Source organism: Anolis sagrei, chromosome 1 (assembly GCF_037176765.1).
Source record: "Anolis sagrei isolate rAnoSag1 chromosome 1, rAnoSag1.mat, whole genome shotgun sequence".
In the NCBI taxonomy this organism is placed as follows: Eukaryota; Metazoa; Chordata; class Lepidosauria; order Squamata; family Dactyloidae; genus Anolis; species Anolis sagrei.
In genome coordinates, this window is record NC_090021.1 from 309,678,377 (window position 1) to 309,696,283 (window position 17,907).

The window sequence follows — 17,907 nt, forward strand, 5'->3', positions numbered from 1 at the left end:
TACAACTCCCAGATGACAAAATCAATCCCATGCAACCGCACCACTATTCAAATTTGGGTGTATTGGCTATTTGTACCAAATTTGGTATAGTGAATGAAAACACATCCTACATATTAGATATATACATTACGATTCATAATAGTAGCAAAATGACAGTAATGAAGACGCAACAAAAATAATGTTATCGTTGGGGGTCACCACAACATGAGGAACTGTATTAAGAGGTTGCAGCATTAGGAAGGTTGAGAAACACTGGTGCAGATACACCCCAATTGGTGTCAAAGGCTGGTTCTACACTAGTCATATAATGCAGTTCAATCTGCGTATATCAGACATGGGCCAACTTCAGCCCTCCAAGTGTTTTGGACTCCCTCAACACCTCAGCAAGTGAGAGTCCAAAAGTGGCAGGCTAAAACCCGGAACCTGAAGCCATAGCTGATACCACATGAGAAACTCCCCCCTGGGCACACAGATGACTGGGCAACTTGGAAGGCATTGAACAGACTGTGCTCTGGCATCACGAGATGCAGAGCTAACCTTAAGAAATGGGGCCACAAAGTAGAGTCCACGACACATGAGTGTGGATATGAGCAAACCCCAGACCACCTATTACAATGCAGTATGAGCCCTGCCACATGCACAACGGAGGACCTCCTTATAGCAATACCAGAGGCACTCCAAGTGGCCAGCTACTGATCAAAGGACATTTAATATAATGCCAAGCTTTTAAACTTTGTGTTTCTTTAAAAAAAATTACAACTGTACCCTTGGTTTGCTTCTGATATAATAAAATGAATACTTCCACAATTCCTAACATCCCATGAGCTGTTAGGAATTGTGGGAGCTGAAGTCCAAAACACTTGGAGGGCCGAAGATGGCCATGCCTGGCCTACATGCTCAATGCAGAACCAGCAAAAGAATGCTGCAGTCTTCCAACCCTGCTCTATGCCTATGAAACGTGGACTATCTACAGATATCACATGCAACTCCTGGAACGATTCCATCTGCATTGCCTCCAAAAAATCCTACAAATCTCTTGGGAAGACAAGTGAACAAATGTCAGTGTGCTGGGAGAAGCAAAGACCACCAGCAATGAAGCGATGGTCCTCTGCCATCAACTCCACTGGACTGGCCACATTGTCTGAATGCCTGATCACCGTCTCCCAAAGCAGCTACTCTACTCCGAACTCAAAAACAGAAAACGGAATGTGGGAGGACAGGAAAAGAGATTCAAAGATGGCCTTAAAGCCAACTTTAAAAACTGTGGCATAGACACTGAGACCTGTGAAGCCCTGGCCCTTGAGCACTTTACCTGGAGATCAGCTGTGACCAGCAGTGCTGTAGAATTTGAAGAGACAGGAATGGAGGGCGAAAGAGAGAAACGTGCCAAGAGGAAGGTGCGTCAAGCCAACCTCAACCAGGACCGCCTTCCACCTGGAAACCGATGACCACATTGAGGGAGAAGATGCAGATCAAGAATAGGGCTCCACAGCCACAGATTAACAGATTAGAGAGATGGGCCAAAACTAGCAAAATGAAGTTCAACAGCGACAAATGCAAGATACTCCACTTAGGCAGAAAAAATGAAATGCAAAGATACAGAATGGGGGATGCATAGCTCGAGAGCAGTACGTGTGGAAAAGATCTTGGAGACTTTGTGAACAACAAGTTAAACATGAGCCAACAATGAGATGCGGTGGCAAAAAAAGCCAATGGGGTTCTAGCCTGCATCAGTAGAAGCATAGTGTCTAGATCCAGGGAAGTCATGCTTCCCCTCTATTCTGCCTTGGTTAGACCACACCTGGAATATTGTGTCCAATTCTGGGCACCACAATTGAAGGGAGATATTGACAAGCTGGAATGTGTCCAGAGGAGGGTGACTAAAATGATCAAGGGTCTGGAGAACAAGCCCTATGAGGAGCGGCTTAAGGAGCTGACCATGTTTAGCATGAAGAAGAGAAGGCTGAGAGGAGACATGATAGAAATATTTGAGAGGAATTCATAGAGAGGAGGGAGCAAGCTTGTTTTCTGCTGCCCTGGAGACTAGGACACAAGGGAACAATGGCTTCAAACTACAAGAAAGGAGATTCTATTTGAACATTAGGAAGAACTTCCTGACTGTGAGAGCTGTTCAGCAGCGGAACTCTCTGCCCCAGAGTGTGGTGGAGGCTCCTTCTTTGGAGGCATTTAAACAGAGGCTGGATGGCCATCTGTCGGGGATGCTTTGAATGCAATATTCCTGCTTCTTGGCAGGGGGTTGGACTGGATGGCCCATGAGGTCTCTTCCAACTCTATGATTATATGATTCTACATCACTTGGAGAACCATCATCCTCGGACTAGGAACGATCGCCTAAGCAAGCAAGCATGCAAAGAAGCAGTCTGGATGAAAGGCAGCAAGTGTAGGTGTAGCTTCCCCCAGTTGCCGGTAGATGGCAGCAAAGTCAAGCCCGAAAACGGCTTGATTCCATCGATAGAGATGGGCTTTTGGAGACAGACTTCTTGCAAAGGTCCCGACGCCGCCTCGCAAGTGCCTGAAAGTAAGTGTCTCTCATCTGGAAGTAGAGCTCAGTGCTCGAAGGGACTCTGGAGAGCAGTCTGCGGAGAGGGGAGTTCCTTTCTTTGGAGCCTGGCTGGGGGATTCTGGAAGTTCGAGTCCCAAGGAAGAAACGCGTCTCAACAAAGGCACCTATTTGGGTAAGTGGCTTGCGTGGGGATTTTGAGCAAGAGTAAGGAGAGGCGGGGTATCCCTTATCTGAAAGGCAATGGAACAGAAGTGCTTGGGGTTTATCCCCCCCCCCCATTTTTGTTAAATTACTAGTCCCTAATGAGAACATCTTTGAAATAGGACCCAGATCTAAACTTGACATTCTTTTGAAGTTTCATATACATTTTTTAACGTTTTATACACATACAGGCTGTTAAAGGCTCCCCCCTCAAACTACAAACTCCAGAATTCTGCAGGAGACAGCCACCGGATTTAAAGTGGATTCATTCTCTAGTGTGATGAGCAAGGGAAACCAGTTTTTTGATTCTGGAGCATTTCACTGTATTTATTTATCATGTCAGGAGTGAACCAAAACAGTTGTATTGCATTAAAAACAAACAAAACACAAAGTTTGCAGACTTGGTATGCTATTAAATGTCCTTTGACCAGTATCTGGTCACTTGGAGTGCCTCTGGTCTTGCTGCAAGAAGGTCCTCCACTGTGCATGAAGCAGGGCTCAGGTTGCATTGCAGCAGGTGGTCTATGGTTTGCTCTTCTCCAACCTCGCATGTCGTGGTTTCCACTTTGTAGCCCCGTTTCTTAAAGTTGGCTCTGCATCTCGTGGTGCCAGAGTGCAGTCTGTGCAGCGCCTTCCAAGTTGCCGAGTTTTCTGTGTGCCCAGGGGGGAGTCTCTCATTTGGTATCAGCCATGGCTTGAGGTTCTGGCTCTGAGACTGCCACTTCTGGACTCTCGCTTGCTGAGGTGTTCCAGTGAGTGTCTCTGTAGATCCTAGAAAACTATTTCTTGATTTAAGTCATTGGAGAGACTTATTTTGCATAGAATTGTGGGGGAAAATAGACCCATGCAAGCTGGCTTCAGGAGAGGCAATAGCTGTACATCGCAAGTGTTGAACCTGAAGATGGCTTTGAAAGGCAGTAGATCACAGGAGCTGTCTTCATAGACCTGTCAGCAGCTTACGATACTGTAAACCACTACCTCCTCCTGAGAAAAATGTATAATATCACAAAGGACTACCACTCCACCCGCCTCATAGGAAACCTGCTACAAAACAGGAGCTTTTTTTTTTTTTTTTTTTTTGAGTTCCAGGGCCAAAGAAGCAGGTGGTGAAGAAGAAACAGAAGAACAGCCTGCCTGAGGGGAGCGTGCTTGCTCCATCCGTGTTCAACATTTACACAAATGACCAGCCACTGCCAGAAGGGACAGAGAGTTTCATCTATGCTGATGATCGTGCCATAACCACAAAAGCAGGGAGCTTTGAGATGCTTGTTTGCAACATCATAACATTTAACCATGCAATTCTGTTTGTGTTTACTCAACATGAAAAGGACTGCAGTATTCCACTGGATTCTTATGGCTGTATTTCTTTTACTGGAAGACACACTTCTCTCCCATATAAACATATCATATCAGGAGTGAATCAAGGGTACATTTGTATTGTATTTAAAAAGCAGTGAACAATTCTGGCTCACCAGACCCACAAGGTTCAGTTTCAGACTCAGAATCAAGCTGAGCCTCAGATTCAGCCACAACATACAATTATGCCTTGAGTTAAGAGTTTAATTTGTTCTGTGACTGAGCTCTTAACTCAAATTGCTCTAATCTCAAAGTGATTTTTTCATTGCAATGATATTAATACATTCTGCCCCCCAACCCCCCCCCCCATTTTTACTTTATAAATAACAAATAATGTGTAAATGGATATTCACATGGAACAATCAAAAAAGAAAAATCAACTTTAAAATGGTAGAAGCACAAATCATAGAATCATAGAATCAAAGAGTTGGAAGAGACCTCATGGGCCATCCAGTCCAACCCCCTGCCAAGAAGCAGGAATATTGCATTCAAATCACCCCTGACAAATGGCCATCCAGCCTCTGCTTAAAAGCTTCCAAAGAAGGAGCCTCCACCACACTCCGGGGCAGAGAGTTCCACTGCTGAACGGCTCTCACAGTCAGGAAGTTCTTCCTAATGTTCAGATGGAATCTCCTCTCTTGTAGTTTGAAGCCATTGTTCCACGTCCTAGTCTCCAAGGAAGCAGAAAACAAGCTTGCTCCCTCCTCCCTGTGGCTTCCTCTCACATATTTATACATGGCTATCATATCTCCTCTCAGCCTTCTCTTCTTCAGGCTAAACATGCCCAGTTCCCTAAGCCGCTCCTCATAGGGCTTGTTCTCCAGACCCTTGATCATTTTAGTCGCCCTCCTCTGGACACATTCCAGCTTGTCAATATCTCTCTTGAATTGTGGTGCCCAGAATTGGACACAGTATTCCAGATGTGGTCTAACCAAAGCAGAATAGAGGGGTAGCATTACTTCCTTAGATCTAGACACTATGCTCCTATTGATGCAGGCCAAAATCCCATTGGCTTTTTTTGCTGCCACATCACATTGTTGGCTCATGTTTAACTTGTTGTCCACGAGGACTCCAAGATCTTTTTCACACGTACTGCTCTCGAGCCAGGCGTCCCCCATTCTGTATCTTTGCATTTCATTTTTTCTGCCAAAGTGGAGTATCTTGCATTTGTCATGTTGAACTTCATTTTGTTAGTTTTGGCCCATCTCTCTAATCTGTCAAGATCGTTTTGAATTCTGCTCCTGTCCTCTGGACTATTGGCTATCCCTCCCAATTTGGTGTCATCTGCAAACTTGATGATCCTGCCTTCTAACCCTTCATCTAAGTCATTAATAAAGATGTTGAACAGGACCGGGCCCAGGACGGAACCCTGCGGCACTCCACTCGTCACTTCTTTCCAAGATGAAGAGGAAGCATTAGTGAGCACTCTCTGTGTTCGTCCACTTAACCAATTACAGATCCACCTCACCGTAGTTTTGCCTAGCCCACATTGGACTAGTTTCCTTGCCAGAAGGTCATGGGGGACCTTGTCGAAGGCCTTACTGAAATCCAGGTACGCTACATCCACGGCATTCCCCGCATCTACCCAGCTTGTAGCTCTATCGAAGAAAGAGATCAGATTAGTCTGGCATGACTTGTTTTTGATAAATCCATGTTGACTATTAGCGATGACTGCATTTGTTTCTAAGTGTTTGCAGACCGCTTCCTTAACAATCTTTTCCAGAATCTTGCCCGGTATCGACGTGAGGCTGACCGGACGGTAGTTGTTTGGGTCAAGCTTTTTTCCCTTCTTGAAGATTGGGACCACATTGGCCCTCCTCCAATCTGCTGGAACTTCTCCCGTTCTCCAAGAACTCTCAAAGATGGTTGCCAATGGTTCCGAAATGACTTCCGCTAATTCCTTCAGTACTCTTGAGTGTAGTTGATCTGGCCCTGGGGACTTGAACTCATTAAGAGCGACCAGGTATTCCTGGACGACTTCTTTCCCAATTTGGGGTTGGATGTCCTCCAATCCCTCATCCACTCCATCTTGCTGAGGTTGAAGACTCTCTTTTTGTGAGAAGACCGAGGCAAAGAAGGCATTAAGTAGTTCTGCCTTTTCCCTGTCCCCTGTCAGCATTGCCCCATCTTCTCCTCGAAGAGGTCCTATCGCCTCCTTGTTTTTCCTTTTTCTACTGACATAAGAATAGAAGCCCTTTTTATTGTTTTTAATGTCCCTGACAAGTCTGAGCTCGTTTTTTGCTTTAGCTTTGCGGACCTTTTCCCTACAGGTGTTGGCTATTTGTTTGAATTCTTCTTTGGTGATTTCTCCCTTTTTCCACTTCTTGTGCATGTCTCTTTTGTGTCTTAGCACAGTTAGAAGTTCTTTGGACATCCATTCTGGCTTCTTTGCACTTGTCCTATTTTTTCTCTTTGTTGGCACGGTTTGCAATTGCGCCTTGAGTATTTCACTCTTGAGAAATTCCCATCCATCCGTAGCTCCCTTGTCTTTTAGTATCTGTGTCCACAGAATGCTGCTCAGCGTTTCCTTCATTTTTTGGAAATCAGCTCTCCTAAAGTCCAAAATGCGGGTTTGACTTGTCTTAGTTTCGGCCTTCCTTTGTACCTCAAATTGCAGGAGCACATGGTCACTTGCCCCTAAGGATCCTACCACTTCGACCGCATCGATCAGGTCCTCCGCATTTGTTAGGATGAGATCAAGAGTAGCCAATCCCCTTGTTGCCTCTTCTACCTTCTGGACCATGAAATTGTCTGCAAGGCAAGCGAGGAATTTGTTGGACCTTGTACTCTTGGCCGAGTTTGTTTTCCAGCAAATATCGGGATAGTTGAAATCGCCCATGACTACTACATCTCTTTTCTGTGCCTGTTTGGTCAACTGTTGGCAGAAGACTTCATCAAGATCTTCCTCCTGGCTTGGGGGTCTGTAGTAGACGCCTACAACGACATCTTTTTGAGTCCCAGTTCCCTTGATTCTTATCCAGATGATTTCAAGCTGGTTTCCCAGATTGCTGTCTTGAATTTCTTCTGCAGCATAAGAGTTTTTGACATATAAGGCTACTCCGCCTCCTCTCCCCTTTGTTCGGTTTCTGTGAAAGAGGTTATACCCCTCGATATCTACATTCCAGCGATAGGAATCATCCCACCAGGTTTCAGTGATGGCTATGATATCATATTTGTGGTGTAGTGCTAGAAGTTGGAGTTCGTCTTGTTTATTTCCCATGCTCTGTGCATTAGTGTAAAGACATGTGAGCCCCTGGGATCTTCCCTTGAGCTGTTTAATTGGGATTATTATGCTTTTGGTACTTGGTCCTTGTTGTGTTTGTGCAGCCCTCCGTTTAGCCTTCTGGCGATTCCCAGACATTATGGGTAAAGTAGTGTTCGCAAGGCTGTTGTCCCCCTCCCCCGGTGGACCTAGTTTAAAGTGCGTCTAATGAGGTTTGCGAGTCTGTGAGCAAAAAGGTGTTTTCCTACTTGTGTGAGATGCACCCCATCCCTTGCCAGTAGGCCATCCTCCTGGAATAGCAGGCCATGGTCAAGGAAGCCAAAGCATTCCTCCTGACACCATTTTCTAAGCCAGTCATTGACCTGTACTATTTTTCTGGCTCTTGTGGGTCCGTGTCTTACAACAGGGAGGAGGGATGAAAAGACCACCTGTACATTACATTCTTTTAGCATTGCTCCTAGAGCTCGAAAATCATTTGTGATCTTTTGAAGCGTATGCCTTGCAGTATCATTGGTTCCTACATGAATCAACATGAGGGGAGGACGGTGATAGGGCTTGAGGAGCCTGGTGAGCCTCTGAGTGATATGGTGTATTTTTGCCCCCGGTAGGCAGCATATTTCTCGAGCCATCCCATCTGGTCTGGAAATGACAGCTTCCGTTCCTCTAAGGAGGGAGTCGCCTACTACCAAAATCTGTGACAAGGAAGCACAAAGTACAAAGTGAAGAGGCAGAAGCATCATTTTCTTCGTATTGCACTTATTCCAGCCTCCCTCCCTCTCTTGCACTCTCTCCCTCTTTCTCTTCATGAAGCCAAACATAACAGGAATAAAAAAACACACAAAATCAACTAACCCAAAGTTCTTCATTTCAGGCAAGAGTAAAGCAGACAGCAATCTCCCAAGGTGGACAAGAGCGCAAGGCACAGAGTCTGCTCTCTTGAAGCCCTAAAGCCCTGTCCTCTTGTTCAATGTAATACCTTTCTGACCTCAAACCAGTTACTTGCATAGCTCATGCAGCAAAACCAGTTCCTTCGAAGCTGGATTATAGAGTCAGTGTAGGAGCACCCTGAGCTATGAGTTAAAGTGGTGTCCAGCTACATTGATTCTACATTGTAGATGCCCATCAATCCCTGGAATGAGGTAGGATGAATACCAGCACTAAATTGTTGGGATGGTATTTGTGAAAAGTCATATGGAGGTGATTAAAAGGGATTTGAAATTTTGTCCTTTTGTTTTGCTTACGGCATTCTGTCAGAACAGGGAGATGCAGGTGGAGTTTTTATTTTTCCTTAAGGGACACAAGCTTTTCTCTGTTCCTTTTTTTCAGGGAAATAAAGTTACTTATCTTCCTTTTCTCTCTGCGTGATGAAAGATTGTACAAAGCCATGAAGTCAGTAATGCAACATTAGGTCTAAGAAGATGAGGTGCCTCACTGAATTTCTTCATTTGCTGATTCTGCTGGAAATGGGACAGAGAAGTCAGAGCACCGAGGAGTGCCCTTCCTCCTGCGAGTGCTTGGATGGGATTCACTACAAAATTACCTGCCGGGAAATACATTTCATCCCCAGCCTCCCACAAGGAACTCAGATTTTGTGAGTATCCATTGTGTTGAATATGTGGGTGAGAGGCAGATGTGTAAGTGACTTCCCATCTTTGATGGATGTGTTTTATCCACAAGTCATTGTATTCAGACATTGGGCTTTAGGAATGCAGAAACTGTAAATTATAGTATATCTTCATATATATACACATTTCATGTATAAGTCAAGAGCTGGTTTGGGGGCTAAAATTATGGATTTTTATATGACTCATGGATAAGTCAAGAGCCATTCCATGGAGAGCGGAAAGCACCAATGCTTCAAGGGTGCAGCCACGCTTGGCCATTGCCATCATTTCCCCACCTAGGCATTCAAAAAGGATAGAAGCAGTGCCACTGAGGAGAAAGTAGAGGAAGTCAGTGCTTCTTTTAAGTTATCCTGGAATGGACTAAACTCTTGCCTTTTGCCACTCTACAAAGTGAAGGGGATGATTCCGTTTTTGGTAAAGGTTAAGATAGCATACTTGTGTTACTCCATGGATAAGTTAACCTATTTTTATTGATTTTTGACTAATATTTCTAGACTTATACATGAGTATCTAGAGCACAACTCTCAAATGCAAGGCCCACGGGCCGAAACTGGTCCACCATGTTGTTCTATGTGGCCCACGAGGTTTTGAATGCCAGGGCAACATAGTTACATTTATATAGTCTTACAATTACAGCCTTTTGAAGGCAACCATTAGGCTGATGTGGCTCTTGGTGAAAATGAGTTTGACACCCCTGATCTAGGGTAATGTTTCCAACAAAAAGCATGTACTTCTGATTGGCCTTGTACTATCATTTACTCCAGAGTTGCTAAAGATGGTACCTTAATTCAGACGGTACCTCCAAGAATGAGAGACTAAACTTGGAACAGTTACCTTTTTGACTACATCTCCATGAATCCAGTCCAACGGAGGTTGAACGTGGAGGATTACTGTGGGAATGGGCAAAACTACATTGTGTGTAATGGGGGTGAATATATTAGTAGGGTTGATGTGAGTTTTCTGGGCTGTATGGCCACATTCCAGAAGCATCCTCTCCTGATGTTTTGCCCACATCTGTGTCAGGCATCCTAAGAGGTTGTGAGATTTGTTGGAAACTGGACAAGTGAGGTTTATATTTCTGCGGAATGTACAGGGTGGGAGAAAGAACTCTTGTGGGTTTCAATGGCTTCTCTGTGTAGTCAGACATGGTGGTTGTTAGAGTGGTCCAGCATTTCTGTGTTAACAAATAATATGCTGTGTCCAGGTTGGTTCATCAAGTGCTCTGCTATGCCTGACTTCTCACGTTGAGTTAGTCTGCAGTGCCTTTCATGTTCCTTGATTTGTGTTTGAGCAATGCTGCGTTTGGTGGTCCCAATATAGACTTGTCCACTACTGCATGGTATGCAGTAGACTCCTGCAGAGGTGAGAGAATCCCTCTTGTTCTTTGCTGAATGTAGCATTTGTTGGATTTTATTAGGGGGTCTATAGATATTTTGTAGGTTGAAGCTGCAAGGCTATTCAATGCTAATCAAGGTGATCAATTGCAACATTCACACTTACTTCAAACAGACAAGAGTTCTTTCTCCCACCATGGACATTCCACACATATATAAATCTCACTTTTCTTGTTTCCAACTAACCTCAAAACCCCTGAGGATGCCTGTTATAGATGTAGGCAAAATGTCAGTAGAGAATGCTTCTGGAACATGGTCATACAGCTGAGAAAATTTACAGCAACCCAATGATTCTGGCCATGAAAGCCTTCAACAACACAGCAGAGTTGCTGTTGACCTGTTTCTGGTCTGGTCAGCTTTCAGAACAGGCAATAAAATCAACATAATCTAAGATTTACCTCTGGATTGGGGGACATGAGAGAAGCCTCCTCGCAGGATTGCAAGACATCCGGGCATCCCCTGGGCAACGTCTTCGTAGACGGCCGATTCTCTCAACCCAGAAGCAACCAGAGACGACTTGAAGCATGCAAACAAGGAAGCAAAACAACCAACAGTCCTTTTCAGGACCAACCATGACAATAATCGCAATCAACATCGAAGGCATGTCAGCTGCCAAAGAACAACTGCTCTATGAACTGTGCCGAGATAAGAAATGTGACGTGCTGTGTGTCCAAGAAACACACAGGGATGAACGACAGAAACGACCCAAAGTTCCAGGAATGATCCTAGTAGCGGAAAGACCACATGCGCAGTATGGAAGTGCTGTCTTTGTCAAACCAGGCCTCCAAGTCAGCAGTGCCCACAACACTGAAGAAAACAATATCGAGGTTATAACAGTAGAGCTTAATAACATCACCATCACCTCTGTGTACAAGCCCCCAAATGAAGATTTCTGCTTCTCCTCCCCCAAGAACTTTGACAGGCACCAAAGGGCAGTAGTAATTGGTGACTTCAACAGCCATAGCCATGTATGGGGCTATGCCCAAGAGCACAGAAATGGAGTGGCTGTCCTGTCCTGGTCTGAACTGCACAAACTATCACTCATCCATGATAGCAAGCTCCCACCATCCTACAACAGCAGGAGATGGCACCGAGGTTATAACCCAGACCTCTTATTTGTGAGCGACAGCATCGTACAGCAATGCACCAAATCAGTGGGACCACCAATCCCAAACACACAGCACCGACCAATAATATGCCAACTGTTCCCAACAATAAGGCCTCAGGAAGTTCGATTTAAACGAAGATACAACTTCAGAAAGGCAGATTGGACTAAATTCTCAGACATGTTAGACGACATGATCACATCGGTCGCGCCAATCCCTGAGGAATACGAACATTTTATTGAAATAGTGAAAACCTGCTCACGGGCCTCTATACCGAGAGGCTGCAGAACCCACTACCTCCAGGGCATTACTCCTGAAACAGCTGCCTTGTTGGAAAACTATTACAGGCTCCACAACGAAGACCCATTCAGTGAGCAGACTCTTCAGGCAGCGCAGAGCATTGTGTCCTCCATCTCTGAAGCCAAGAAAGAACAGTGGATCAAGTTGATCACAGAGGTCGACATGGGTAGGAGCAGCCAGAAGGCGTGGAGGCTGCTGAGACGACTGAGCAACGATCCCTCACAAACTAATACCCATGCCAACATAAAGGCAGATCAGATAGCACACCAACTCTTGAAGAATGGGAAACCCAACCTTGCCACCAAAGTAGGAAAGAAACCAATAGCCAGACAACCAGAGATTGAGAACAACAACCTCCATGAACCCTTTACATCTACTGAATTGGACATGGCTCTCAACAAATGTAAGAATGGCAAAGCAGCTGGCCTGGATGATCTACGGATGGAACAAATCAAGAACTTTGGTCCAAAAGCAAGGCGCTGGCTGCTGGAGCTGATGAACAACTGCACTGCATCCTGTCAGATCCCCAAAATCTGGAGGAAAGCAAGAGTCATCGCCATCTTGAAGCCAGGCAAAGACCGTAATGACCCAAAAAGCTACAGACCAATCTCCCTGTTGTGCCACCTCTACAAAGTTCTGGAAAGACTTATTTTGCATAGAATTATGGAAAATATAGACCCCTGTCTGATTCCACAGCAAGCTGGCTTCAGAAAAGGCAAAAGCTGCACATCGCAAGTGCTGAACCTGACCCAGCACATAGAAGATGGCTTTGAAAGGCAGCAGATCACAGGAGCTGTCTTCATAGACTTGTCAGCAGCCTATGATACTGTGAACCACCACCTCCTCCTGAGAAAAATGTATAATATCACAAAGGACTACCACCTCACCCGCCTCATAGGAAATCTGCTACAAAACAGGAGCTTTTTTTGTTGAGTTCCAGGGCCAGAGAAGCAGATGGCGGAAACAGAAGAACGGCCTGCCTCAGGGGAGTGTGCTTGCTCCATCCATGTTCAACATCTACACAAATGACCAGTCACTGCCAGAAGGGACAGAGAGTTTCATCTATGCTGATGATCGTGCCATTACTGCTCAAGCAGGGAGCTTTGAGATGGTAGAACAGAAGCTCTCCGAAGCTCTAGGTGCTCTTACTGCCTATTACAGGGAAAACCAGCTGATCCCTAATCCATCTAAAACACAGACATGCGCCTTTCACCTTAAGAACAGACAAGCATCCCGAGCTTTGAGGATTACCTGGGAAGGAATCCCACTGGAGCATTGCAGCGCACCCAAATACCTGGGAGTCACTTTGGACCGTGCTCTGACCTACAAGAAGCACTGCCTGAACATCAAACAAAAAGTGGGCGCTAGAAACAACATCATACGAAAGCTGACTGGCACAACCTGGGGATCACAACCAGACACAGTGAGGACATCTGCCCTTGCGCTATGCTACTCTGCTGCTGAGTATGCATGCCCAGTGTGGAACACATCTCATCACACTAAAACAGTGGATGTGGCTCTTAATGAGACATGCCGCATTATCACGGGGTGTCTGCGCCCCACACCACTGGAGAAATTACACTGCTTAGCCGGTATTGCACCACCTGACATCCGCCGGGAAGTAGCAGCCAATAGTGAAAGGACCAAGGCAGAGACATCTCCAGCTCATCCCCTGTTTGGGTATCAGCCAGCACGTCAACGACTTAAATCAAGACATAGTTTTCTTAGATCTACAGAGACACTTGCTGGAACACCCCAGCAAGCGAGAGTCCAAAAGTGGCAGGCCCAAACCCAGCACCTCAATTCATGGGTGATACCAGATGAGAGACTCCCCCCTGGGCACTCAGAAGACTGGGCGACTTGGAAGGCACTGAACAGATTGCGCTCTGGCACCACGAGATGCAGAGCCAATCTTAAGAAATGGGGCTACAGGGTGGAATCCTCGGCATGCGAGTGCGGAGAAGAACAAACCACTGACCACCTGCTGCAATGCACCCTGAGCCCTGCCACATGCACGATGGAGGACCTTCTTGTGGCAACCCCAGAGGCACTCCAAGTGGCCAGATACTGGTCAAAGGACATTTAACCAAATACCAAATTTACAAAATCTGTGTGGTTTTTTTTTCTTTTTTTTTCTTTTTCTTTTTAAACTCTGTGTTTGTTTTGCTCTGTTAGAATTGTAACACAATGGTTGCTGATGACACGATAAATAAATAACCTCTGGATTTTATGTACTAACCAAATAGTTGACTGTTCCCAAAACATGGGCCTTTAGCTTTACTACATGTTTGGAACACAGCTTTGGTTTTCCTGAAAGCCGATACTTGGAGATGTTACAGAACATCTCCTTGCTTTTAAATTATATTGCTCAGTTGGCATTTTCTTTTTAATGTTGGCTTTGAACTATGCCATAATTGAGGTTCAAAAAAATGATTGGCCATTCAGGTTCTGCTTGTTGCATGAACTCAAATTCTAAGGCTTGTAAAGCTACAATAAAGCTCAAGAACTGAAGATGTACTTCACCATTCAAAATGCCAGCACTAATTGGTTTCTCTTTCAGTTTGTTCCAATTGTTTCAGAAGTGGCTAAAGGGTTTGTTTCGAACAAATGAGTCATACAGGCTTTTTGTAATAATACTTTTGTAGTTATATATAGGCATATATTTTTCAACAAAAACTAGATCTAGACCAAGGGTCCTCAAACGAAGGCCCAGGGGCCGGATAAGGCCCTCCAAGATCATTTACCCAGTCCTGAAATGACCTGAAAGCACACAACATTAACAATCCTATCTCATCAGCCAAAAGCAGGCCCACACTTCCCATTGAAATACTAATAAGTTTATATTTTCTAAATTTGTTCTTCATTTTAATTATCATATTCTTTTAAGTATTTTTACACTTAGTGAAATAAGACATGTACAGTGTGCATAGGAATTCATTCATGGGTTTTTTTTTTCAAATTATAATCCGGCCCTCCGACAGTTTGAGGGACTGTGACCTGGCCCTCTGTTTAAAAAGTTTGAGGACCCCTGATCTAGACCAATGTGCAGATATTCAGACAATGCCCATATCCTGATCCGAAGGGGAACACTTAAAGTCTTTTACATGACAAATAATTAGTACAGAGTTAACAAAGCTTCTGGCAAAGAAGCTCTTTTTTTTCAAAGTCTTTTTTATGCCTGTCCAGACCACTTTTTTCTTCATCCTCTGTCTTGCTGGAAGGTTTTCAGCAGCATTGGCATTGGGAACATGGTGAAGGAAGCTGGAGAAACACAGCTTTTTAGTGTCAGATTGCAACATCATATCTACAAGAAATAAATGCAATATTGAGGTTGGGAAGACAGGATTTTAAGCTTACTGAACATGCATAAACTGCAAAAGAGGGAGAACAGATAAGTCTTCCTTGTCATCTTCAAACAGTAATGTTAGAAAAGAGAGCATCGATCTGTAAGTTTGGTCAATAAAAAAGAAATCCTAAGAAAGGTGGAACCTGCTAAAATAAAAAAAAAATGCCCCTGGATGCATTTGGAAGAAGATTTTAGTTGAAAAGGGTTTTCTTTGACAAGGTTTGATCTGGTTGCTTAATTTTATGTGTGTATATTGTCAGTTTTGGACAAAACTTTTTCTTTTTTAAAATTAGTGTTTATTGAAGTTTTGCATATCTTCTATATACATAGTAAAAGTGAAAAATGTGTATATGGCGGTGGTGTCTACTTACACAGACAGCCTCCAGCCTCCATAAACAGGCTATCGTTCCAAGTGCTGAGAAGCCTCCAAAGGTACTCCCTCAATGGACATTGTGAAGCCCCCAGTGGCACAATGGATTAAACCCTTGTGCCAGCAGGATTGAAGACCGACAGGTTGGAGGTTTGAATCCAGGGAGAGCACAGAGGAGCTCCATCTCAGCTGCAGCTCCCCATGCGGGGACATGAGAGAAGCCTCTCCAAAGGATGGTAAAACATCAAAACATTCAGGCATCCCCTGGGCAATGTCCTTGCGGACAGCCAATTCTATCATACCAGAAGTGACTTGCAGTTTCTCAAATCGTTCCTGGCAAGAAAAAAAACCTGACATTGTAGGTTGTAGTGAGCACCATGAACATGTAGCCCCAACACTGCCAATGTCCTCTCCAAGCACCACGGCCTGTCACTCGAGGAATGCTTTCATTCGAGGAGAATGTCATCCTAGATTTGAAGTGTTTCCTCCACCACATACAGGCATCCCAGGGTTCCTTGTGTGGAATTTGCATGACCCTGCCCACTGCCTCTCCCTTAACCCTTTCCTATGGTACACAGCAATCACAGAAGAATTGATCAGCAACTGAAGAGACTGGAGAGGTTTGGGGCACTGACTCAACAAGATGGAAGCTGTAGTTCACCCTGCATCAAGGAAGAGCATTGTGCTGGTTTTTTTCTAATAAATAGTGTTACTAATTAACTACATAATACTACCTTTCACCTCAAAACACAAACAATGACTTTTTCAAATAATGCAGGCACTGCTGGGTACTCAAACTAGTATAAAATAAAACAAAGAGAGAAAAGTAAAGGAGAAAGAAAAAGGAGATAACGCATAAAAAAGCAATATATATATATACTGTATGTATGTATGTATATACATATGTGTGTGTATGAGAAAGTCAGAAAAATCAGAAAAAACAAAGTTCTGCACTGCCAGTCTTCTTCATCATGTTTAATTTCATCTTTTTTTTTCTTTCCAATCTTATTTTTGTTGTTGTTATTGTGAGCTTCACTTCTTCTTTCTTCCCAATGTCAGACAGTGCTTCTTATCTTTGTAGAACTTGTCTAGATCAGTAGTTCCCAACCTTTTTTTTTTTTACCATGGGCCACTTTGATTTTTTTTTGTTGTTAGCAGGGACCACAAGATTCGCAAATAATAAAGTGTGTTAATCTAGAAATAAACTTTAATCAAAACTTATTAACATATTCGTTAAACTGAATAGTCACATTTGTGAGGCTTGTGTAACAGGCTGATTTGCCTGAAGCAGTTTTCTGCAGAGTCCACTGTAAACACTACCATGTTGTCACGAAACAGATTTGTGTAAATACCAAGGTGGGAGCTCAGAAACCTTAGCCACGTTTTTTTCATGGCCCCACCATTTAAGAAGCAGCGCTCCGCCCAAAGGAGGAGGAAGGGGAGTCAGGCCCAGAGATGAATGCCTCCTGCAAGAAAGAGTGAGGGCTCTTCCACACAGCCATATCATCCAGAATATCAAGGCAGAAAATCCCACAATATCTGTGTTGAACTGGGTTATCCAAGTCCACACTGCCATATATTCCAGTTCAAAGCAGAAAATTGGGATTTTCTGCCTTGATATGTTTGTAGAGTTTAAAGGACATAGAATGACAATACGATTGGCGAGACTGTTTTTATTATTTATTGTTTTAATGATTGCTTATGTACTGTCTAATTATGATTTATGTTTAACTATCCGTCCCCTGCCACACGTTGCTGTGGCCCACATGGGGGTTCTGTGTGGGAGGTTTGGCCCAATTCTATCATTGGTAAGGTTCAGAATGCTCTGTGACTGTTGGTGAGCTATAAATCCCAGCAACTACAACTCCCAAATGTCAAGATTCTATTTTCCCCAAACTCCACTAGTGTTTACATTTGGGCATATTGAATATTCATGTAGAGCTTGGCCCAGATCCATCATTGTTTGAGTCCACAGTGATCTCTGGATGTAGGTGAACTACAACTCCAAAACCAAAGGACACTGCCCACCAAACCCTTCCAGTATTTTCTGTTGGTCATGGGAGAACTGTGTGCCAAGTTTGGCCCAATTCCATCATTGGTGGAGTTCAGAATGCTCTTTGATGCCATTTATTAATTTGGAACATGATAGTCTACTGTATCTCCCTATATGAGCCTGCCTGAGTTGTCTTATTTTTGATGATGGGCTTTCTCTTTGTCCCAGCACTGTAACTGCACACTAGGAGAAAACCTTCTCAGCTACTGCTCCTATGCTATGGAATTCCTCCCTTGTGAAACTGAGTTCCCTGTTTTGGTCTTTGCCCAGGTAGGCAAAAATAGGCTTTTGGCTATTAGTTGGTTGTGGTAGAAAGGTCTTTTAATGAGGAATACTGTTCCTTTCACTAAATTAAATTTTTTCTTTAAACATTTAATCTTTGTTGTGCTGTCGCACGCTGGGCCTGTAC

General features: G+C 44.1%; 1 protein-coding gene across 1 annotated transcript in view; it reads left to right on the forward strand.

The window, feature by feature from the left end:
* The first annotated feature begins 8,635 nt into the window (after nucleotides 1–8,635).
* Nucleotides 8,636–17,907, forward strand: part of TSHR (thyroid stimulating hormone receptor) — a 65,449-nt gene continuing 56,177 nt past the window's right edge. Inside the window, exon 1 of the mRNA XM_067462951.1 lies at nucleotides 8,636–8,895. Within this exon, the coding sequence (XP_067319052.1) occupies nucleotides 8,723–8,895 (173 nt within the window). The 5' untranslated portion in view covers nucleotides 8,636–8,722. The remainder of the gene's footprint in view (nucleotides 8,896–17,907) is intronic.